Below are 24,178 nucleotides of genomic sequence, written 5' to 3' on the forward strand. Positions count from 1 at the left end.
CAACTGAGCAGAATGTATTCTTCTTTTTCTGTGATGTTATTTTACATACACAAAACCACTAGAGAAGTAGTGAGGATGAGAGTCTTTTAAGTATGTAAAGATCTGGGGATTATAAGAGAGGGACTCAAGTTTGGTTTTTTTTTCCCCCCAATGAGTTTTGTTTAAAAAAGGAGAGGATTCTTTCTAAATTAACATGAATTTTCCATCTGTGTTCCTTGAAATGTTAAGAGTATCCAGAAATGTTCCATAGATGACCCATGGAGGAAAAAAGGTAAATGATGCAATAAGTTTTAGAAAATGCTTGAAAGATATTCCAATTTTAGAAGCTCCTAATAAACATACTGAAGTCTCTGAGAAGTCTTAAAGACTTGTTTTAATTGATTAAGCTGCAGTTTCCCAAATTTATTTGACCATGTAACTCTTTTATTACATTTTAGCTGATAACACAAATAAGGAAAATTAGGGATAGAGTTCGAGGATATTTTCTTAAGATATATAAGAGGCAGTTTTGTAAGGCAAATGTAATATAAGAGCAATAAGAAGTGGCTTTATATTGCAAAACATGGCTTTATGATACACAGAAAATTAGAAAGAAGAATGTGAGACAGTAAATTGATAACAGTACTTCAGAGAGAAATTTAGTACCGTCTGATACCATTAAAGATCTCAAATATTGTGGTCCAGTAATGTCATATCTAGATAAATGCTCTGGAATACTCTTCAGATTTTGATGTACATGTGTATCCTCTGGGAATCTTGTTAAAATGGAGATTTTGATTCAGTAGGTGTGGAGTATAACCTGAGATTCTGTATTTTTAATAAGTTTATATGTGATACTAACACCACTGGTCCACAGATCTTGCTTTGAGAAATAGGTAAAGATAAGAAAGCCAGGTTTCCGTCTCAGATTTTTCACGGACTTCCTCCCTGTGATGTAGGCCACGTTGCCTCCTGTGCAGGAAGACCTCTTTGGTCTCTCCGTCTTTCCCTGGAAGGCGATGAAGCCCTGCTGTGGAGGACAGCAACGTAAACAGCCTCTGTGCCCCGAGAGCCGCTTGTCTTCCTGGCTCGTTCGTGTGCACTGCTTCTCTCCCTTCACAGAGCCCTTTCTTCCTGTTTCTGTGTAGGGTTCAAGGACCCTTCTGGCAGAGTAACTAGATACCCCCTGTATCTGTACCTGCAGAGATACTGTAATATGCCTGTAGTTCCACATCTCAAGGGGGAGATCCATGTTTTAGCCCTCCCCTGCTCACATGTCAATTCTACTATCCACCCTTCATTTGAGAGAAAGCACCTTTGTGCTGTGCATTGTAATATGAACTGGTAAGAGTTGATAAAAAGACCTTTGGGTCACACCCTCAGTGAGTTGATTATCTGAGGCCCCTTCAGTCTTCATAGCATCTCTGGATGGTACTGTCCTTTTGCTTTTTGTTGTCATCATTTGTATGCTTGATTGGCAGTAGAGAGAAGACTGCAGGTTTCTTTAAGTTAAAGTTTGTGTCTTTTTATTTTCTGCAATGGTTAGCAAAATATCTTGAACAAAATAAGTATGTGCTGCGTTGAAATGATTTCATGAAGATATTTAGCTTTGTTAAGCTTTCTTTTCATTTAAGGATATATTTTATAACTAATTTTAAAATTTCACATTGTTAAGCATTTCATTTCCTTGCCTTGTCGACAGTGTTTCAGGAGCTTATTCCTGTCTGTTCTAATGAGCGCCCTTCATCTGGTGGCTGAAGGGCGTCTTTTCTGGCACAGTGTCCATGACATCATTGACAGGAAAGACCGCTCAACTTGTGGTTTTATTTGTTGCCTCTACTTGGCAGAATAAGTTCTTTGTAATGTAGTTAACAAATATGTGGTAGTATAAAGGGGAAGTTATGGGCACTTGCATAGTTTAAAATAATGCACATTCGTATAAAAGTTAAGGATTTATTTTCCTGTCTTTTAAAAATTAATATAGACTTTATTGCTTAACAGTCATAAATTGTGTCAAATTGCTGTCAAATCAGAGAGCTCTTTTATAGTTTTATTTGTATGTCTGTAAGAATCTGTGAGCATTTTTCATTGCTAATAGGAAGATGAGGTAATTTAGGTAAATATTTAACCAAGTAATTTACTTTTCTATCTTTATGTCAATTAGCAGTATCGAATGCTTCTTAGTGTTCCTCTAACTGGTTGAATAGAATCAGTCAAATAGCTCTTCACCTTTTCTGTATCATATTCTCTTTTTAGAAAAAGGTATATAGCTCTATATTATCTAGCAATGAATGGAAATATAGAATATTGCTCTAGAATATAGAATATTCTCTCTGTGAATAGGAAAAAAATTACACCTTATGAAAACAAGTAAAGATAAATCACAAATACATTGTAAAATATCTTTAAATATCCATAATTTGGGCCACTTAATGTATATCTATTCTTTTATTCTAAAAGCCCATCAAGAAAATAAATAATAGTCACACTGTTGCTTTAACTGTTTAGTTTTTAGGTTGTAATTGAATATGAATTTAATTACTTCAGAAAAGATTGAGTTTGTATTTTAAATATACTACTATAGCAGAAAATAGACTCTAAATTGTGTCTGTGGCCTGAGTGTGCAAATATCTCTTCTGTGTCTTCCGTATGATCCATACACTTTTTTCAGAAATTCATAATTATCACGAAAAATCTGAAACTGTAATATATAGGCAGTAGCTTTTGAAAAAGAACAACTTTTAAAAACTGCTGATGATTCTGGGTTTTTTTTGTTTTTTTTTTTTTTTTTTCATCTGTTTTTATTAGTTGGAGGCTAATTACTTTACAGTATTGTAGTGGGTTTTGTCATACATTGACATGAATCAGCCATGGAGTTATATGTATTCCCCATCCCGATCCCCGCTCCCACCTCCCTCTCCACGCGATCCCTCTGGGTCTTCCCAGTGCACCAGGCCCGAGCACTTGTCTCATGCATCCAACCTGGGCTGGTGATCTGTTTCACTATAGATAATATACATGTTTCGATGCTGTTCTCTTGAAACATCCCACCCTCGCCTTCTCCCACAGAGTCCACAAGTCTGTCCTATACATCTGAGTCTCTTTTTCTGTTTTGCATATAGGGTTATTGTTACCATCTTTCTAAATTCCATATATATATGTGTTAGTATACTGTAATGTTCTTTATCTTTCTGGCTGACTTCGCTCTGTATAATGGGCTCCAGTTTCATCCATCTCATTAGAACTGATTCAAATGAATTCTTTTTAATGGCTGTATCTCCAGTTTTTAAAGAAATCTCCACACTGTTCTCTATAGTGGCTGTACTAGTTTGCATTCCCACCAACAGTGTAAGAGGGTTCCCTTTTCTCCACACCCTCTCCAGCATTTATTGCTTGTAGACTTTTGGATAGCAGCCATCCTGACTGGCATGTAATGGTACCTCATTGTGGTTTTAATTTGCGTTTCTCTGATAATGAGTGATGTGGAGCATCTTTTTAATGTGTTTTTTAGCCATCTGTATGTCTTCTTTGGAGAAATGTCTGTTTAGTTCTTTGGCCCATTTTTTGACTGGGTCATTTATTTTTCCGGAATTGAGCTGCAGGAGTTGCTTGTATATTTTTGAGATTAATCCTTTGTCTGTCGCTTCGTTTGCTATTATTTTCTCCCAATCTGAGGGCTGTCTTTTCACCTTGCTTATAGTTTCCTTTGTTGTGCAAAAGCTTTTAAGTTTCATTAGATGATTCTGTTTTAAAACATTCCTATAAACTCTGAACTTGTCCTTTATTTCCCTGGAAGTGGAGAGCCCCTCCCTCTGCCAGATACTTAAGGCAATTTATCTTCTAGCATTCCTAATTCAGACACTGCAGGCTCAGTATCCTGAGTAAATTGATTGGACTCATCACTTGACTTGCAATTTTATCTTGCTTGTGCTTATCCTTTCCTCTCCAGCAGTAGAAGAGGAGGAAGCTAAAATAATGTAAAGGATCTGCATGGGGTTTAGAATACTGGCTTAGAAATCAGTTTCACAGGTTACAGGACAGAAGGCATTTTTTACTTGTTAGGTGTTCATATGATGATGACCTGTATTTGTAGAGACAAGTTCAGAGCTAGTGCTGCAGGCACAGCTGCTAAGGAAGATGGTACGGCCTTGCTCCATGTGTTAGAGGACTGGTAAAGATTAATTGATACCTTACAGTGCTCCTCAGTTTGGGTTTTTCAGGAGGTCGGATATTGAATCAGGATAATTCTTGGCTCTGTAGAACTGTCCTTTGTGTTTAATGAGTGTTCAGCCTCTCAGGCACATGCCTACTAAATGCCATACGTACCACTCCATATTTTTAACAGTGTACAGTCCTTCCCCAGAGTTTGTAGATGGACTCTCCCTTGGAGGGCTTTTCTGCCCTGGTAAGACTTACGGTCAGACTCTTAAGTCTATAGAGCCTTTGGAGGAGGAATAGAGAGAAGTCATTTGTTGGTGAGAATAATGGGAACAGAAAAACTAATGAAGGAAAAAGTGATAGGCTTTTATATTATTTACTCATATGTTGCATTTCTGGTGTTCTTTTTTTCTTTGTGTAGTCACAGATTTCATCTAGTGTCATTTCCCTTTCAGTCTAGATAATCTATTAAATCATTTCTTGCAGTGCAGATCTGCTGTGACAAATTCTTTCTTCATTTATTTACCCTAAAGTGTCTTTTTCTGCCATCATTTCTTAAGGACATAGATGTGGAATTCTAGGTTTCAGCACTTTAAAAGTGTTATTTTTTTGTTTTCTGGTCACCATTTTTTTTTTCAGATAAGTTCCATTTTATAGCATGAGTCTTTAAAATAAACATTTTAGAACAGATTTACATTCACAGAAAAATTGCAAAGATAGTACAGATAATTCCCATAGACACTGTGCCCAGTTTCTCTTATTATTACATTTTACATTAGCATGGTACATTTGTTGCAGTTAATGAACCAATACTGGTATGTTATTATTAACAATTAATGAACCAATATTGGTATATTGCATGCACACATGTGTGTTAAGTCACTTCAGTCCTGTCCCATCCTTGGTGACCCCATGGACTGTAGCCCACCAGGCTCATCTGTCCATGGGATTCTCCAGGCAAGAATACAGGAGTGGGTTGCCCTGCCCTTCTCCAGGGGACCTTCCTGACCCAGGGATCAAACTCATATCTCTTATGTCTCCTGCAGGCAAGTTCTTTACCCACTAAGCCACCAGGGGAACTCTTGGTATGTTATTAACTAAAGTCCGTATTTTATTCCATTGGGCTTATCCTTGGGCTTCCCTGGGGGCTCAGCTGGTAAAGAATCTGCCTGCAATGTGGGAGACCTGGGTTCGATCCCTGGGTCTGGAAGACCCCCTGGAGAAGGGAAGGGCTACCCACTCCAGTATTCTGGCCTGGAGAATCCCATGGACAGAGGAGTCTGGGAGGCTACAGTCTAGTCCATGGGGTCGCAAGAGTCTGACACAACTGAGTGACTTTCACTTCACTCCCTATCTTATTCCAATTTCTTTAGTTTTTATCTAATATCCTTTGGAGTTCCAGGATCCCATCCAGGATATTACATTACTTTGGTCATTACATCTGCTAGGCTTGTCTTGGCTATGACAGTTTTTTAGGACTCCTGTTCAGGTATTTTGTGGCATGTCCTTCAGTGGGATTTGTTTGCTTTTTTCTGCATGACTAGACTGAGGATATGGGTTTGGGGAGGAAGACCACAGGGGTAAGATGTCATTCTCATCACCTGTCATGTTCTGTCAATGTGAGTGATCACTGTTGGTGCTGACCTTGACTGCCTGGCTGTTTGTCAGACTTCTCCACTATAATGTTTCTCTTTTCCCTCTTCCATACAACACTCTTTAGGAGGTTACTGTGCACAACCCACACTTAGGGCTTTGGGAGTTAGGCTTCCCCTCCTTAGGGTGAAGTATTACATGTTTACTTGGAATTGTTCCATATGGATGGTTTGTCTCTTTTCTATTGATTTATTCAGTCATTTATATGTATCAGAATGGACTTATGGATATTTATTTTGTACTTTGTATTATAATACAATATTACTTGGCTTATTTTTTGTTCACATTATTCCAGCTTTGGCCATTGGGAGTTCTTTCAGTTGACTCTTGTGTCCTTTTTCATGTTTCCATTACCATGAGTGTTGGTTTTTTGTTTGTGTTTTGAGCATTTTCTTCTTTTCTGGTGCTGTAAGATACTCCAGGTTTCCTTTCCTATTCCTAGAATCAAGCATTTCTCAAAGGAACCCTAGTTTCCATTTATTGGAAAATGATACTAGAAATCAAGCTCTGGGTATTAGATGTACTTGTTACTATTAAGGTTTTATTGTTTCTGGACCTTCTCAGTTGACAGACAAAGGAAATATATATCTGTATACTAATACTTGTATATGTACATAACTAAATGTTTCTGTATATAACCGTTTATGTCTGTATTAAGCCAAGAATGAGTTCATACTTAGGTCTCCAGCTCTAACCCATTGCATTGCATGGGTCCTTGTGATTTTCTCCCTGTGCTTATCTGTAAACTCCCGCCCCAAAAGTGAGGAGCCTGACTGACACCAGCCACCATCCATTTTCTTCAGTTCACTGAGCTCTCAGATTTTAAACATAAAAAGCATATGGTAAGGCCATTGGAGTGCTGGTTCTTGGTGTAAAAGCTATCATAAGTTTTCTTCTCAACTTAAATCTTCCCTGGTTGGAATGCCTGTGGACTTAACTTTTCTTTCTCCACTCATTAGAAATTTTTTTTAATCAAAAACTTGTACCTAATCAAATTTGCAAGCTTTTGCACAGCAAAGGAAACCATAAACAAAATGAAAAGACAGCCTATGGACTGGGAGAAGATATTTGCAAATGGTACAACTGACAGGGGTTTATTTTCCAAACTATACAAACAGCGCATATAGTTCAATAAAGAAAAACAGCCAACCCAATCAAAAAATGGGCAGAAGACCTAAATAGACAGTTCTCCAAAGAAAACACAAATCCTGCTCAGTACGAGAGGAACCGCAGGTTCAGACATTTGGTGTATGTGCTTGGCTGAGGAGCCAATGGGGCGAAGCTACCATCTGTGGGATTATGACTGAACGCCTCTAAGTCAGAATCCCGCCCAGGCGGAACGATACGGCAGCGCCGCGGAGACTCGGTTGGCCTCGGTTGGCCTCGGATAGCCGGTCGCCCGCGTCCCTCGGGGCGCGGCAGGACCGGGGTCCGGTGCGGAGAGCCCTTCGTCCCTGGACACGGGGCGCGGCCGGAAAGGCGGCCGGCCCCTCGCCTGTCACGCACTGCACGTTCGTGGGGAACCTGGTGCTAAATCATTCGTAGACGACCTGCTTCTGGGTCGGGGTTTCGTACGTAGCAGAGCAGCTCCCTCGCTGCGATCTATTGAAAGTCAGCCCTCGACACAAGGGTTTGTAAAAAAATTAAAAAAAAAAAAAGAAAACACAACAGGTGGCCAATAGGCAAATGAAAAGATGCTGATCATCACTTAATTATTAGAGAAATGCAAAGCAAAACTGTAATGAGGTTCCACCTCACATGGGTCAGAATGGCCATCATTAAAAAGTCTACAGTTATCAGACGTTGAACTGTCAGATTTCCATTTATTTCTGTCTTTACAAAATTCTCTTAATAGGAAAAAAATTTCGGTTTCCTGGAGGATTATAAAAGCCACCTGAAACAGTTCCTTTCTCAGAGATAAAAAGTTTTGGAAAATGAAATTTTGAAGTTGCCTGAAAAGTGGCAGAAGGTAGTGGAACAAAACAGTGAATACACTGTTCAATAAAGTTCTCAGTGAAAATGAAAAATGTATCTTTTATTTTTCCTTAAAAACCAAAGGAACTCTGGCCAACCCGATACAGTGGAATATTACTCAGCCATAAAAGAGAATGATATAGTGCCATTTGCAGCAACATTGATGAACCTAGAAATTATCATACTAAGCAAAGTAAGTCAGGAAGAGAAAAACAAACACCATCTGATAGCACTTACGTGTGGAATCTAAAATATGGCACATACGAACATATCTACAAAACAGACTCAGATAGAGAACAGACCTGTGGTTGCCAGGGGGCAAGAAGGGGAAGATTGGAGTTCAGGATTAGTAGGTGCAAAGTAATACATAGGATGGATAAGCAGCAGGGTCCTACTGTATAGCATGGGGAACTATATTCAATACCCGTGATAAATCGTAATGGAAAAGAATATATAAATGTATAACTGAGTCACTTGGCAGTACAGCAGACATTAACACAACATTGTAAATCAACTATACTTAAGTAAGATTTTTTAAAAATGAAACTTATAAGAAAACATAAATATAGGTATCTTAACTTGAAAATGGCACAAAACTAGGTGGATCTTGGAACATATAGCAATGAAAAGAAAGTATGCATTAGGTCAGCCCACAAATGGTTTAAAAAAATTAGTAACTAGGTTTTGTGGAGAAAGTAACAGTTCAAGTGGGGGACAGCTGGGAACAATAACCATGTAAGCTCAGCATATGCTAAAATGCAGCATGGCTGCTAAAAAATACGTTGAAAGCTTGACCTGTATCCCTGTGAGCATACTATTCAGATGAAGGGAGACATTAGTCTCATGCTGCTCTTGGTATTAAAGTATTATATTCATCCTTAATTGAAAAAGACATTTAAAAACGTCAAAAAAAAAAACACAGGATGGAAAAAGTTGTATTGAACACAATTTGGAATTTTGGCATCAAGTTAATAATGATAGTATTTTAGACCATTAAGTAAAATAATAACCGTGAATTCATACTGATCTAAAAAGTAAAATAAAGTGAAAGTTTGACGAGGAAGGGAATGCTTACCTAGTCTCAAAATACCTCCGTACAGAACACTTGACAATTACTAGGGGAAAAAGAGTCACTTCAAATGCCTGGAGGACTTCACTTTTATGAATGATCAAAGTGAACATCACTAGTAATGGGTTATATCAAAACTGTGCCCCCTGGGAGTATTCACCAGAAAGAGCGCAGCGTCATTTCTGTGGTGTTACTGCCAGAGGTGTGTGACCTGAGTCTAGCCAAAAGGAAATACCAGACGAATCCAGAATGAGAGACATTCTGCAAAATAAACATGTCAAGGTCGTGAGCATCAAGTAGAGCCTGAGAGACTGGGACTGAAGGAGACCTGAGAGCTGAATGTGACGCGTGGCTCTGGCCTGGACTGCTGTAAGGACGTGATTGGGTAACCGAGTGCGCTGAATGGACTCTCAGATTAGACAGCAGTAGCGTATCACTGTTAATTTCCTGATTCGGGTGATTGTCCTGTTTATTTATAAGTATTTTTTTGTTTATAGAATACACACTGAATGTTTAGGGATGATGTGGCATCATGCCAGTAGCTTGCTCTTGAATGGTTTGGGGGAAAAGAAGTTTTTATATTTCCAACTTGTAAATGTTAGATTCTTTTAAAAATCTTTTTTAAAAATGAATAATTTGGGACTTTGGAAATAATTAGTATGGAGAAAAGACTCAGGCAGAGTTCCAGGGAAGATGTCTTTGACTTCTTCCAAGGGAAGAGGAGTTTTCATCAGTTCTTTGAGGTGTTTCTTATATTTGATGGCATCTTATGGTTTCACAGGATTTTTTCTTCATGATACATACAGTAATGATGCACTTTACAGTTTATGGTATTTTACACCATCGATAAGTGAAACACAGTTTATTTGTTCAGTGATGCTTCTCCAAAGAAGAGAACCAAGAGCCATGAATGGGCATTCAGGAATCAAGAATTTAGTTATTAAAAGGACCTTTCTGGTACTAAAAACTGGGCTTCCCTGGTGGCTCAGCGGTAAAAAATCCACCTGCCAATGCAGGAGGCACAGGTTCCATCCCTGGTCCGGGAGGATTCCACATGGCGTGGAGCAGCTGAGCCTGTATGCACCACGGCTATTGAGCTTGCGCTCTGGAGCCCGAGAGCCGGCCCTGCTGAAGCCGCGCACACTAGAGCCGGGGCTCCGCAACAAGAGCAGCCTCTGCAGTGAGAAGCCTGCACTGCCACTGGAGGCTGACCCCTGCTCTCCCTCACTAGCGAAGAGCCCGTGCGGCAAGGAAGACCCAGCCCAGCCAAAAGGAAATAAATAGAAATAATTTTTTTAAGTAACTTATAGGGGGTTCCTGTATTATGTTGAAGATGATCTCTAAGAACTCTTCTGACTAAACGATTGGATGATTTTCTTGATGTCTGGTGCTGTCCTCCTACTTTTCTGCCTCTCTACATCAAGGGCAAAAGTGACTTTTTTTTCCATCTGGTCTTTGCTCCTATCTTTTCTTTATTATGATGTAGAAAACTCAAACAGAAATTGCCTGATGAGTACATATAGGCAGGAGATAGCCTAAGAAGAAAAGAAATGACATTTGAGTACTGGGCATTGAGCATTGGCCCTCCTTGTTTGAGGAACTTCCTACTCAAGGAATAAAAGAACAAGGATTCAGTAGACCCCTGTTCTTTTTGAGGACAAATTATAGCCGAGAATCAAGCAGCTCTGGAATCGCTTGGTGGCTCACACATGGAGCTCTCCTGTATGTCAGCTTTTGGGCAGGCGGTTTAGGTTCACACTTCAGCACAATTTCAAGTTCATCAGTGTTGTGAACCTTGTGGGCATCAGCTGGATATCCACGGTACTGGCACTTTCCTGAAGCAGCACAGCTGCTTTCACACCAGTACACTTCCACAGTAACAGCTTTACCTTTCATTCTCTTGTTCCACACCATTGTGTCCCTCTTCTGTCAGTCACTCACCTCCCTGCCTGTCGCTTCTCAGAGGCCCTGAGTCCTGGCTTACTCACCCATACATACGTGGCCCTGCCGTCATCCTGGCCAACTTCAATATCCATGTGGGGAGTGAACGACCAAACCTAAGATTCTTCTCTTAGATCCTTTGACCATTCCACCTCATTAGTAACCTGGGCCTCATTATCTCCTGGGATTTTTATATCTCTTGAGTCTCAGTTGCAGTGTCCTGTTCTCTGACTGTTGCTTCTTCTCTTTCTCTCCTTCTGTCATTTGGGTTTGTTGAAGCTTTCAGTTCTGTGGGCCCTCTGTTCTCTCACATTTATCCTCCTCCACACTTCACCCTTGCATACTATTTAGATCATGAGCCACTGTTTCAGTCACTTTGGACAAACTGTTTCATTTGGTTAATAAGAAGTGTCTACCATCACATGAGCCTATGCATTGGAAAAGACCCTGCTGCTGGGAAAGATTGAAGGCAAAAGGAAAGGGGGCAGCAGATGATGAGATGGTTAAATAACATCACTGACTCAGTGGACATGATTTGAGCAAACTTCAGGAGATAGTGAAGGACAGGGAAGCCTGGCCTGCTGCAGTCCATGAGGGTGCAAAGAGCCAGATATGACTTAGCGACTGAACAACTGCTAACACAATGCTCAGTTACCTTTAGGTCCACTTGTCTCCTGAAATGCCCTGAATGGCATGGAGTTTGAACTTTATTTAGTTGACAGGAGGGATACATGAAAGGTTTTGAATAGAGGAATGAAATACATGTTTTAGAAAAAAACAGTGACAAATCTCAGCAGGAAATCTATAATCTGTTACCCACAGGTGTTTAAATTTTGTGAAAGAATGTAGCATATTTTTTTCTTCTTTGAGTTTTTTTTTTCTCCTCATTTCCCCTCCTATACATTCATCCCACAAACCTTTGTTAGAGACCACATTCTGTGTGGCTCCAAATCTGAGGGCTCCCAAGTCCCTGAAGAGTGCTCTGCCCCTGTTCTAGAGAATGGCTCCTGTGGAAGGTCAGGGAGTACGCACAGAGGCCTTTCAAAACTGACTTTAAATGCTCATCAGGGCACTGTGCAAAGAGACCAGGGTGGGAGCGTGCTACATGTGAGTGGGGGCTGTGCTGCCCTGATAGAGAAGGGACCCACCTATCAGGGCAGCTAGGGTGCCCCACACCCAACCTGGGATCAGGGAACAGAGCAGAGGCCCTCTCTGGAGGACCCCAGGGCCACCTGGGGGCCAGCCCTCCCTTTGAGGTAGATAATCGGGGAGAGAACAGAAGAGGTGCTCCCATGGTGGTAGTGACAAATGGTCACTTTCTCCATGATACTGCTGATAGCTGGGGTAACCTGTGGCCAAGGTACACTCAGGGGGCAGCTGGCTGAGCTCCTCCAGGAATGGGGATGTTTTGCAGAACTGCTGGGCCCTGTAGTGAGTTTGGAGGATGCCAGCACCCTCGATGAGGGCCAGTGGGATGCACCCCCATCATTGCTGAGCCAGCCGTGGCCAGTGGCACTGTGGGCAGCCAGCACAGCCCTGGTCAGTGCTCCAGGGTGACTGAGCTCCAGGGGTGTTCCTTGCCCCACAGCAGCACCAGACCACAGTTGGTGGTGGGAAACATGTCCCCCCACATGACGAGGATATCTCCAGTCTGAGGGGCTCAGACCCTCACCGCGTTGACACTGCTTGTCAATTGATGCCCAATTCCAATAGGGCCATTACAGAAGCCCTTAATAGCCTGGAAGACTCCATGCTGATAATACCCACAGTGAAGCTTCCACTACGATCGTCCACATAATTCACGAAGGGCACGGCTCAGGAACGTACTCCTCCATGGCAGCCTCACTTGAATTCTTTTTTTTTTTAATAAATATATTTTATTGAAGTATAATTGAGTTACAGTGTTTCAGGTGCACAGCAGGGTGATTCAGTTATACAAATATATGTAATATATTATTTTTGAAATTATTTTACATCATAGGTTATTACAAGATATTGACTATAGTTCCCTGTGCTGTACAGTAAACCTTTGTTGCTTGTTACATATCTATTTTTTAATTAGGAATCTAACATTCTGTTGATACTCAGTCAAACAAGTGGAATCAAAATGTCATGATTTTTTTAGTTAGGCAAAAACTCATAATTAAATATCTATATTACACATATTTATATATCTGTATACAAAAGCTTTTCTACTACACTTGATAAAGGCTTGAGAAAGAACATCCAAAAAAGAGATGAAGAAATTGGAGAACATAAACTAAATGAAATGGGAGCGCTGAATATGAAATAGAAAAAGTGAAACAAACTAGATAAAAGTAAAAGACCATCATATAGTCCAGTTGTTTTTAAACATAACTGCTCATTAGAAACACATCTGGAGCTTTGGAGAAGAAACTCAATACTTGAGCATTTGTATTTTCCAAAAAATTTCAAGATAGTTCTGAGATGCATCTGGATTTCAGAAAGTAATTATAGGTTTTTCTGTTAGATCTTAGTTTTGGTGCTGTGGAGTTCTGTTGTTTTTCTGTTGACCAAGAGACCTCTGGGACAACATTAAACACACCAACATTCACATTATAGGGGTCCCAGAAGGACAAGAGTGAGAGAAAGGACCTGAGAAAATATTTGAAGAGATAATAGCTGAAAACTTCCCAAGCATGGGCAAGGAAATAGTCAACCAAGTTCAGGAAGCACAGAAAGTCCCAGGCAAGATAAACCCAAGGAGGAACACAGAGAGACACATAGTAATCACACTGACAGAAATTAAAGATAAAATATTAAAGGAAAAATGACAACATACAAGGGAATTCCCATCAGGTTATCACCCACAGAAGGGACTAGAAACTACAAGCCAGAAGGGAATGGCATGATACAGGTAAATGTTGACCAATCATGATACAGTAGTATTAAGTGAGTAATCGTTACATAATCCCAATAGTAAAAGATGTTTATCAGTTTTCACAGTCAATAACCTGACAAAAAATAAAAGATAATTACAACTGCAAGTCATAATGGGAACATGATTAACTTAACAGTATAAAATAGCTACGTATACAATTTGGGAGGATCAAGCATAATGATGTCATAAGTGAAAGTGCATACATGCACATGTTTTCATCCACCCAGTCTATGTCTTTTGGTTGGTGTATTTAATCCATTTACATTTAAGGTCATTTTTGATATGTATAATTCTGTTACCATTTTCTTAACTGTTTTGGGTTTATTTTCTGTAGGTCCTTTCCTTCTCTTGTGTTTCCTGCCTAGAGAAGTTCCTTTAGTATTTGTTGTAAAGCTGGTTTGGTAGTGCTGAATTTTCTTAACTTTTGCTTGTCTGGAAAGCTTCAAATCTGAAGGAGAGTCTTGCTGGGTAGAGTTTTCTTGATGTGTGCAAAAATCCGAACCTCTCGGACCATGAGCTTCGTGGAGACACAAGCACGCGGGGCTCAGCCAGGATGTGCAACGTGACTGATGGTGCGATGTGACTGATGGGCCAGCACAGAAAACCCCTGACGTACACCTACCTGTTCCCTCCGCAGAAGCCATTCTAGCTAGACCTTTTGTTGTTCAGTTGCTAAGCTGTGTCCGACTCTTTGTGATCCCATGGACTGCAGCACACCAGGCTTCCCTACCCTTCATTATCTACCTGAGTTTGCTCAAACTCACGTCCATTGAGTCAGGTAAGGTGGTCTGGCGTTCCCATCTCTTTAAAAAGTCCTCAGTTTGTTGTGATCCACACAGTCAAAGACTTTAGCATAGTCAGTGAAGCAGAAGTAGATGTTTTTTTAGGAATTCCCTTGCTTTTTCTATGATCCAATGTATGTTGACAGTTTGATCTCTGGTTCCTCTGCCTTTTCTAAGTCCATTTTGTACATCTGGAAGTTCACAGTTCACGTACCACTGAAACCTAGCTTTAGGGATCTTGAGTATAATCTTCCTGGCATGTGAAATGAATGCAATCGTACGGTAATTTGAACATTCTTTGGCATTGCTTTTCTTTGGGATTGGAATGAAAACTGATCTTTTCCAGTCCTGTGGCCACTGCTGCGTTTTCCATATTGCTGGCGTATTGAGTGCAGCACTTTTAACAGCATCATGTTTGAAGATTTGAAATAGCTCAACTGGAATTCTGTCACTTCCATTAGCTTTGTTCATAGTGATGCTTCCTAAGGCCGACTTGACTTCGCACTCCAGGATGTCTGGCTCTAGGTGAGTGATCACACCATCATGATTATCTGGGTCATTAAGAGCTTTTTTGTATAGTTCTCCTGTGTATTCTTTCCACCTCTTCTTAACATCTTCTGCCTCTGTTAGGTCCATACAGTTTCTGTTTTTTATTGTGCCCATCTTTTTATGAAATGTTCCCTTGGTATCTCCAATTTTCTTAAAGAGATGTCTATAGTCTTTCCCATTCTATTGTTTTCCTCTATTTCTTTGCACTGGTCACTTAAGAAAGCTTTCTTAATTCTCCTTGCTGTTCTCCTGAACTCTGCATTCAGATGGATATATCTTTCCCTTTCTTCCTGGCGTCTCTTCTTTTCTCAACTATTTGTAAGTCCTCCTCAGAAAACCAATCTGCCTTCTTGCATTTCTTTTTCTTGGGGATGGTTTTGGTCATCATGTCCTGTGCAATGTTATGAACCTCCATCCATTGTTCTTCAGGCACTCTTAACAGATCTAGTCCCTTGAATCTGTTCATCACGACATAATCATAAGGAATTTGATTTAGGTCATACTTGAATTGCCTAGTGATTTTCCCTACTAACTTCAGTTTGAGCCTGAATTCCACAATAAGGAGCTGATGATGTGAGCCACAGTCAGTTCTCAGTCTTGTTTTTGCTGACCATATAGAGCTTCTCCATCTTCTGTATCAAATAATATCATCAGTCTGTTTTCGGTACTGACCATCTGGTGATGTCCATGTGTAAAGTCCTCTCGTGTTCTTGGAAGAGACCTTTAAAGAAATTTTAATCTCTTTCACTTAAAATATACAGTATTCTGCTTTACATATAAAGAAGTCATTGAATTCTTTAGGAATAACTGGTGTCACTACCAGAAGTTACTGAAGTGTCTTTACTTAATATGAGAATGCAACATTCCCCTGAACTCTTTATATGGGAAATTATTTAAGAGTTTTAAAATTCCTTAGAACATTGGCAACTGATTTGAACCTAGCAAATAAGTTCATCTGTTAAGGCAGAAAACCTGTTAAATGGGATTTTGCACAGGGATGCTGTTTAAAAAAAAAAAAAAAATGGTAAGCTTACAGTACAAATGTGGAAAAACTTTCAGTGAAAGCACTTTCTGCACTTGGGGCCTACTGCCTCAAACAGTTCATTTGCCCCTTTCCGTATCTTCCTTTCTATAGTATCAGCTGCCCAGCTGAATTGGCCTTGCTGAGATTCATTCCCAGGAGTGGGGTGACGAAGGCTGTTGAGAGAAGAGCTCCGTGATATTTGATCCTTCCCATTTGCAGGCACTCCCTGAGCTGAAGTTCAGATCCTCTTGGAAGCCAGGAGGATTGTGTTGGTCAACTGATAGCTCTGAGCGTTTCCCATGGTTGTAGGAGGAGTTAAGGAGAAGCAACAGGAGTTCCAAAATTTTGTGGTAGGGACTTTTTGGCTTCCTCTACTTCCTGTGAGTAATAATAATACAAGTAGGATAAGCTAAGTAAACTGCAGATATATTTACTGAGCATCTGCCATGATGCTTGCAAGTAATACCATTTTTTGAAAGACGAGATAGAGGTTCAGAGAGGTTAAGTATCATGCTGGAATTTGAGCCTAGACATTTTAACTTCAGAGCCCAAAGGAGCTTAGCTTCATTTTTTGGCCCCAGAAATTGATTTTGTAGTCAGGATTATAGCAGCATTAACATATTTTTCCACATACCCTTGTTTCCCAAAGAAGTGCTAGATGTTGGGGGAAAAGGGACTCTTACAGAAAAGATGCCAACCTAGAAGTTCTGTTTATTTAGTAGGAAAAAAAGATAGGTAGAATCATATTGATTACAGAACCACTTTGCAAAAAGTAGAAGATATTAGAAAAGTCACCATTTTACAAATGTTGTTGTAGTAACTGATTCAGGTGGGCATTAGTGGGTGCATTAAACAAAGACTTATTGGGGAACTGGATATTCTGAAAGCATCACCTTATAGACTGCTTATTAACTAAAAAGAGACAAGTATTTGTTCACGGTAGAGAAAATCTGGCAGATACCAGATTAGCCAAGTGATAAAACTCACCTTCATCAAGAAAGGTAAAAGCTTGACATATGATGTCGCATGCTAGAAGGACATAGCATCACCTGTGTACCATTCCTACCAAAAATGCTTAATTTGGAGATATAATCATGAGAAAACAATCAGACAAATCCAGATTGAGGGACATTTTTAAAATATCTTGCCTAGACTCATCAAAAAGGTCAGTGTTGTGAATGTCCGAAAGTGGCATTGAGGGATCTGCTTTAAAACAGAGGAGACTAACAAGAGACAGCTAAGCACAGTGCCCACAAGACCAGATTAGGTACTGAGTACTCAGCTAACCTAAATAGTTGTGAGAGTCATTGGAAGCAGGCAGAAATATTTGAATATAGATTGTATATTGCAGAGCAGTGTCATATCAGAGTTCAGTTTCTTGAATGTGATAAATGAATTATATCCATGTTCTTAGGAGATAGTGCTGAAATATTTAAGAAGGAAATGTCATGTTTGCAAGTTACTGTCAGTTGGTTCAGCAAAAACATACAGAAAAGGTGAAGTGTTACCAGTTGACAGATCTAAATAAAAAGTGTGTTAAGTGTTCATATAGTATTGAAACTATTCTGTAGGCTTGAAAATTCTCAAAATAAAAGAAAGAGTAGAGTTGTTTATTAAAGTAGCCATACTCAAGCAGGGGAAACATTCACGTTAAAACTGACAATGGAGAAAGCTTTCAGTAAAATAGATGAAAGCAGGGATCACAGCAAGGCTTTTACTTAATTGGTATCCCTGGCAAATTAATCCTGGCTACTGAGCATGTTGAAATGAATGGGATTCTGAGGCCATATTCATGATTTATTAGCATTGTTTGCCAAGGGCTTTAATGTGAGAGTGGTGATGAATGTTCCAAATATTTGTCATCTTTCACTGAATGTTTGTATTGTTACAGTCAAATTAGGTACTTTGCTGTTGTTCAGTCGCTCAGTCTTGTCTGACTCTCTGCGACCCCATGGACTGCATGTCCTTCACCATCTCCCGGAGCTTGCTCAAACTCATGTCCATTGAGTCGGTGATGCCATCCAACCGTCTAGTCCTCTGTTGCCCCCTTCTCCTCCTGCCTTCAGTCTTTCCCATCATCAGGGTCTTTTCTGATGAGTTGGCTCTTTGCATCAGGTGACCAAAGTATTGGAGCTTCAGCATCAGTCCTTCCAATGAATATTCACAAGTGATTTCCTTTAGGATTGGACTGGTTGGATCTCCTCGTAGTCCAAGGCACTCTGAAGAGTCTTCTCCAGCAGCACAATTCAAAAGCATCAATTCTTTGGCACTCAGCCTTTTTATGGTCCAAGCCTCACATCCATACATGACTGCTGAAAAAACCGTAGCTTTGACTAGATGGACCTTTGTTAGCAAAGTAATGTCTCTGCTTTTTAATATGCTGTCTAGGTTGGTCATAGCTTTTGTTCCAAGGAGCAAGCATCTTAATTTCAGGTTGGAGTTACCATCTGCAGTGATCTTGTAGCCCAAGAAAATAAAGTCTGTCGCTGTTTCTATTGTTTCCCCATCTATTTGCCATGAAGTGATGGGACCGGAAGCCATGATCTTTGTGTTTTGAATGTTGAGTTTTAAAGCAGCTTTTCCACTCTCCTCTTTCACCTTCATCCTCTTCCCTTTCTGCCATCAGGGTGGTGTCATCTGCATATCTGTGGTTGTTTATATTTCTCCTGGCAGTCTTGATTGTAGCTTGTGCTTCATCCAGCTCTTATCAGTCATTACTTGATGTAACCCTAATTTTATCCTGAGCTTACATTTTTTCCTGCACTAATACCCTCCCCCCAACAGAAACCGGCTTCACAAGTCTTTAAAAGTCAAGTGTCTGAGGCAATCCTTAAATTAGGATCTTTGAGACAAGATCTCATTTATGGATGGGGTGTGAGGAAGTCATGGACCTCTGCTGAGATTAGAAGGGAGTACACTACCATCAGATTCTCTAAGGGGTTTATGAGCTAAAATGGTTGATAGCCTGGTTCCTTTGCTAGTATTCTGATGATCTGCTATAATTATTTTTCACTTCGTTTGACCAGCAGTGTTTTAGTCTCCTTTCCTGTCACTCTTTCCAGGTCCCTGCATTATAGTAGTGTTTGGCTTCTCTGTCTAGTCCCTTTTAAGATTCTCCATTGCCCTTTGAGAGCAGATGTAGTTTTCATGTAATGAAGAGCAGGTGTAAAGGAAAAAGCTCCCCTGTGTGTGTCTCCTTCACTACTCACAGAGAAAACTTCACTTCTGACACTCTTCCTGGTCACCAAATGTTTGTGGGGTTTTCCCTGTAGCAAGCGATTTTCAGCAACTCTAGCTGGGTGTCCTGTAATTCAATTTGATTCTGACAGTATCTGCCTGGTGTTAGCATCAGATCCCACAGGTGAAGAGCTCAGTCCCACAGGACACCCCAGCCCCCTTGTCACCACTCAGAAGCCAGTTGGCAGTCCAGTGTTGTCACAAGTACTTCTGACCCACCAGTTGTATGTTGTGGTTCCCTCAGCCCCTTCCTTCTGTCCAAAAATTTGTTAGAGTGGCTGATAGAACTCTGGGGGAAACGTAACATTTACTGGTTTATTATAAAGGGTAAAAGATACACAGGGCAAAGAGTGTGAGCAGGGCGCTTTGGCATGCTGTCCTCCACCTCCTCCATGTGTTCACCGGCCTGGACATTTGTGGATCCCCATACCTTTGGGTTTTTATGCAGGCTTCACGTTTCTAGTCCTCTTCCTTCCCAAAGAACTGGGAGATGGGGCTGAAAGTTCCAAGCTCCTCCTTATGGCTTGGTCTTTCTGTTGACCAGCCAACGATCCTCCTGCTCGCTGGGAGCCCACCAAGATTCATCTCATTAGAACAAAAGACACTACCGGCATCCAGGGGATTCCAAGGGATTTAGGGACTCTGCGTCAGGAACCAAGGGGAGAGACCCCCACCCCAATATTAGAACCAAAGATGGTCCTAGTGCTGCTACTTAGGAAATTGCAAGTGTTTAGGAGCTTTGTCCCAGGAACCAGAGACAGAGACCAATATATATCTTTTCTGTTATTTCACAGCAGGTAATTTTCCATTCTTTTTGGGAAGTGGATATTAAGGAGCCTTGATGAAAGTATATAACTCAATAAATACTGTTGAAAGGATGGTTGAAATAATTAAATATTTCTTTTCCCAAACAGCTTTCCATTGAAATTAGGTGGTGCTCACTTAGTATTGTTTTGATGGATGAAATTACATGGATCAGTTCTCTTGGCTGCCTGTACAGCTTTCCCAGCTCCTTTTCCAGCTTGAGTCTTCAAGAGGGAGCCTCAGAATTGATTTCTAAAACTGTTTGTACCTGGTGTGATTATAAAGCAATGAGACTGATTGTCATGTGCTGTTTGTGGGATCCGTCTCAGTTACTTTATAGCCATACCTGGTATCTTATACCACAGAATATTGCGTGTTGAACAGCATTTTAAAATCACTTAAGGTTTCTAAATGGAAATTTTAAATGGTTTAGCATCATTTTAGATTTTTTTCTAACTTACTGATCAGAACTCGTATATCAGAAAGATAATTAGATGTTAACTTGTTGCTTTAATTTGCAGTTTTCTTTTTGTTTTTGGAATTTTAATCAGTATTCTGATAAACTGCTTATTGAGTTTCTTTTCAGTTGTAAATGGTCTTTGTACATTGTCCAAGGATAGTCCTTTCAATTGAATATTTTAAATGAAACATATAAACTGGGGTGAACAGAAAAGGAACCTTCCCTAGTCCAATCTACACATAGGACCTAAGATAGTTTCAACTGTTTCTGATTAAAGATACCACCATTTGGCGTTTTGCTGTTGACACTCTATTATCAAATTTCTGTCCTAAGTCAATGAAATTATAAAACTGTGTATCCTGAACTTCTGCTTCTTTCTGTTCCTTGTGCTAGCTCTACACACAATAGGTGCTCCATAAATGTTTATAAGAAAAGCTAATGCCAACAAGTACCAACTTTTATATTATAAATAACAGTGTTTTTCTCCTTTTCATAAGGAATTGGGGCTCTCTAAAGCACATTTAAGATGGAAAAGGTTTTACAGTGAAACCTGCTGTGATTTTGTCACATTTCTATTGCTGTGTGATAGAATTCCCAGGTGGCTCAGTGTTCAAGAATCCGCCTGCCAATGCAGGAGACACAGGTTCAATCGCTGGGTCCGGAAGATCCCGTGGAGTAGGAAATGGCAACCCACTCCAGTATTCTTGCTGGGGAAAGCCCATGGTCAGAGGAGCCTGGCGCTTTTCCCTCTTGGCTTCATTCCACAGGGTCATAAAGAGTTGGACACGACTGAGCGACTGAGCATGATTGCTGTATATACAGTGATGTGCACTGTCTCTTGTTACATTTGGCTGATTTAATGGTCTGTCTTTCAAATGCAGTTGCAAGACAAATTAATAGAGCTTTTACCACTACAGTTGTTTTATGCTTTAAGCGTGTTTGTTTAAATCTTAAGTAGTACGCATCAAATTTCTTTTCCCACTTGGTGCCAGCATACCCGATTACAGCTTCATTTCATTTGAATCTGCAAAACCTTGCCATTAGCAAAAATTGCAGTAGTTTTTCTAAGTAACATTTTTATATATATGATATTCTGTAAATTTTAAATGTCACTTGAGTGTATATATTTATTTTACATTACAGGCACTGGAGATATTATTGCTGTCATGATTACAGAATTGAGGGGTAAAGATATTTTGAGTTATCTGGAGAAAAACATCTCTGTACAAATGACAATAGCTGTTGGAACTCGAATGCCGCCAAAGAACTTCAGCCGTGGTTCTCTAGTCTTCGTGTCAATATCCTTTATTGCTTTGATGATTATTTCTTCAGCCTGGCTTATATTCTACTTCATTCAGAAGATCAGGTACACAAATGCCCGGGACAGGAACCAGGTGAGCTACCAGTACTCTGTAGTGATGAATGCTTACTGGCCATAATTCATAGACATCTGTTGTAATCATACAGAATATGAACATTTTTTTCATTAAAAAAAGTGGTCAAAAACATATCTATACAAGTATTTTAAGGATATTTGAAATACCTAAATAGAGAAATTATTAAGTTTATAGTGATCACTTGGAATATTCCAGGTGAATGGTTAGCTTAATATCAGAGTGTGATATACCTAATTCTATTAATTTGAAAAAATATTGCAAAATTGCATTTTTAAGCTGGTAATATTTGTTGTCAGTAGCAGGGGAGTTGGAAGGATGAAAGAGGGAGACTTTTCACTATTTATACTTTTGTTCCATGTGAACTTTTTTCCCATGTGAATTATCTGTCCTATTTAAGCTTAGCCACAGGGCATTGATGAGGTCAGAAAGGACCAACAGAAGAGATGTATCTATCTAGTCACCCTGGAAATTACATTGACCGGTACAGCCCAAGTACTCCGTGTTAAGATGAATAATTGCACAGGAAAAACAGTATACTGCCCTGTAGTAAAGGACTTGCAGATGGTTTTCTGTCAGTTTGTTAACTTATTAATAGTTTGTTTGATGTGCTATATACAGAATATTTGCCCTGGAGCAGTTGTTAAGATGTTAGGTCCCAGTCCTAGGTATTTCTAAGAAACTAAGAAGTAAATACTTTGGCCACCTGATGCGAAGAGTTGATTCATTTGAAAAGACCCTGATGCTGGGGAAGAATGAGGGCAGGAGGAGAAGGGGACGACAGAGGATGAGATGGTTGGATGGCATCACCGACTCGATGGATGAGTTTGGGTGGGCTCCGACAGTTGGTGATGGACGGGGAGGCCTGGCGTGCTGCGGCTCATGGGGTCACAAAGAGTTGGACACGACTGAGCGACTGAACTGAACTGAAGAAGTAAATAGTGTGGAGCATGGTTTGAAGCCAGTTTTTTTTTAATTTTTAGCTGCATTGGGTCTTTGTTACTGCACACGGCTTCCCCTTGGTTGTGGTGAGCTGGGGCTGCTCTCTAGTTGCAGTGCATGGACTTCTCATTGGAGTGGCTTCTCTTGTTGAAGAGCACAGGCTCTAGGTACATGGGCTGTTGGTACATGGGCTCATTAGTTGTGACGCATGGGCACAGCATGTCCAGGAAGATGTCACATGCCGTGCCCATGGGTCACAACTGTTGAGCCCATGTACCTATATGGTACATGTACACAATGGAATATTACTCAGCTATTAAAAATAATGCATTTGAATCAGTTCTAATGAGGTGGATGAAACTGGAGCCCTATTATACAGAGCAAAGTAAGTCAGAAAGACAAACACCAATACAGTATCTTAACGCATATGTATGGAATTTAGAAAGATGGTAACAATGACCCTGTATTCGAGACAGCAGATATAAAGAGACGCAGATATAAAGAACAGACTTTTGGACTCTGTGGGAGAAGGCGAGGGTGGGATGATTTGAGAGAATAGCATTGAAGCATGTATATTATGATACGTGAAATAGATCACCAGTCCGGGTTTGATGCATGAGACATGGTGCTCAGGACTGCTGCACTGGGATGACCCTCAGGGATGGGATGGGGAGGGAGGTGGAAGGGGTTCAGGATGGGGGACACATGTACACCCATGGCTGATTCATGTGAATGTATGGCAAAAACCACCACAATATTGTAAAGTAATTAGCTTCCAATTAAAATTTTTTTAAAAATTTTTTTTATGTAATATAATTCTCGATTCAAATAGAGCACCTGTAAATCCCTGTAGGGGATGGCGCAAGGTGGGGGTGTGTGAAATTTCATCCTTCCTCATTCTAGTGAAAAGAAACATAGACTTTGGTATGGAGTTCAAATCCTGACGTTACTACCAATTTGCCACAGTCCCTCTTGCACAGTTTATATAGCTTCTCAACTTGTTTCTGCATCTGAAAGTATGTATAAAGCATCTAAAAAGTATAATTTATTGAACATTTGTGTGCCAGGCTCTGCAGCATCCTACATCTTTGAAATTTTTATCATGATAATTTTTATTATTTGTGATTTCAGGCCTATGGAAAGTTGTGAAAATAGCATAAAGTATTTTCTTGCCCAAATCTCCAGCAGTTAACCTTTTACCTTGTTTCCTTCTCCATGTGTATCAGTTCAGTTCAGTTCACTTGCTCAGTTATGTCCAATGTTTTGTGACCCCATTGACTGAAGCACGCCAGGCTTCCCTGTCCATCACC

At 40.1% G+C, this 24,178-nt stretch overlaps 1 protein-coding gene and 1 pseudogene across 2 annotated transcripts in view; one reads left to right on the forward strand and one right to left on the reverse strand.

The window, feature by feature from the left end:
- RNF130 (ring finger protein 130) overlaps positions 1-24,178 on the forward strand; it is a 141,975-nt gene that overhangs the window by 46,729 nt on the left and 71,068 nt on the right. For both annotated transcript variants that reach the window (XM_070460613.1, XM_070460609.1), the window contains exon 3: positions 21,676-21,926. In XM_070460613.1, the coding sequence (XP_070316714.1) occupies positions 21,676-21,926 (251 nt within the window). The remainder of the gene's footprint in view (positions 1-21,675; positions 21,927-24,178) is intronic.
- Positions 11,876-12,609, reverse strand: LOC110124690 (mitochondrial import inner membrane translocase subunit Tim17-B pseudogene; annotated as a pseudogene).

Source organism: Odocoileus virginianus, chromosome 3 (assembly GCF_023699985.2).
Source record: "Odocoileus virginianus isolate 20LAN1187 ecotype Illinois chromosome 3, Ovbor_1.2, whole genome shotgun sequence".
In the NCBI taxonomy this organism is placed as follows: domain Eukaryota; kingdom Metazoa; phylum Chordata; class Mammalia; order Artiodactyla; family Cervidae; genus Odocoileus; species Odocoileus virginianus.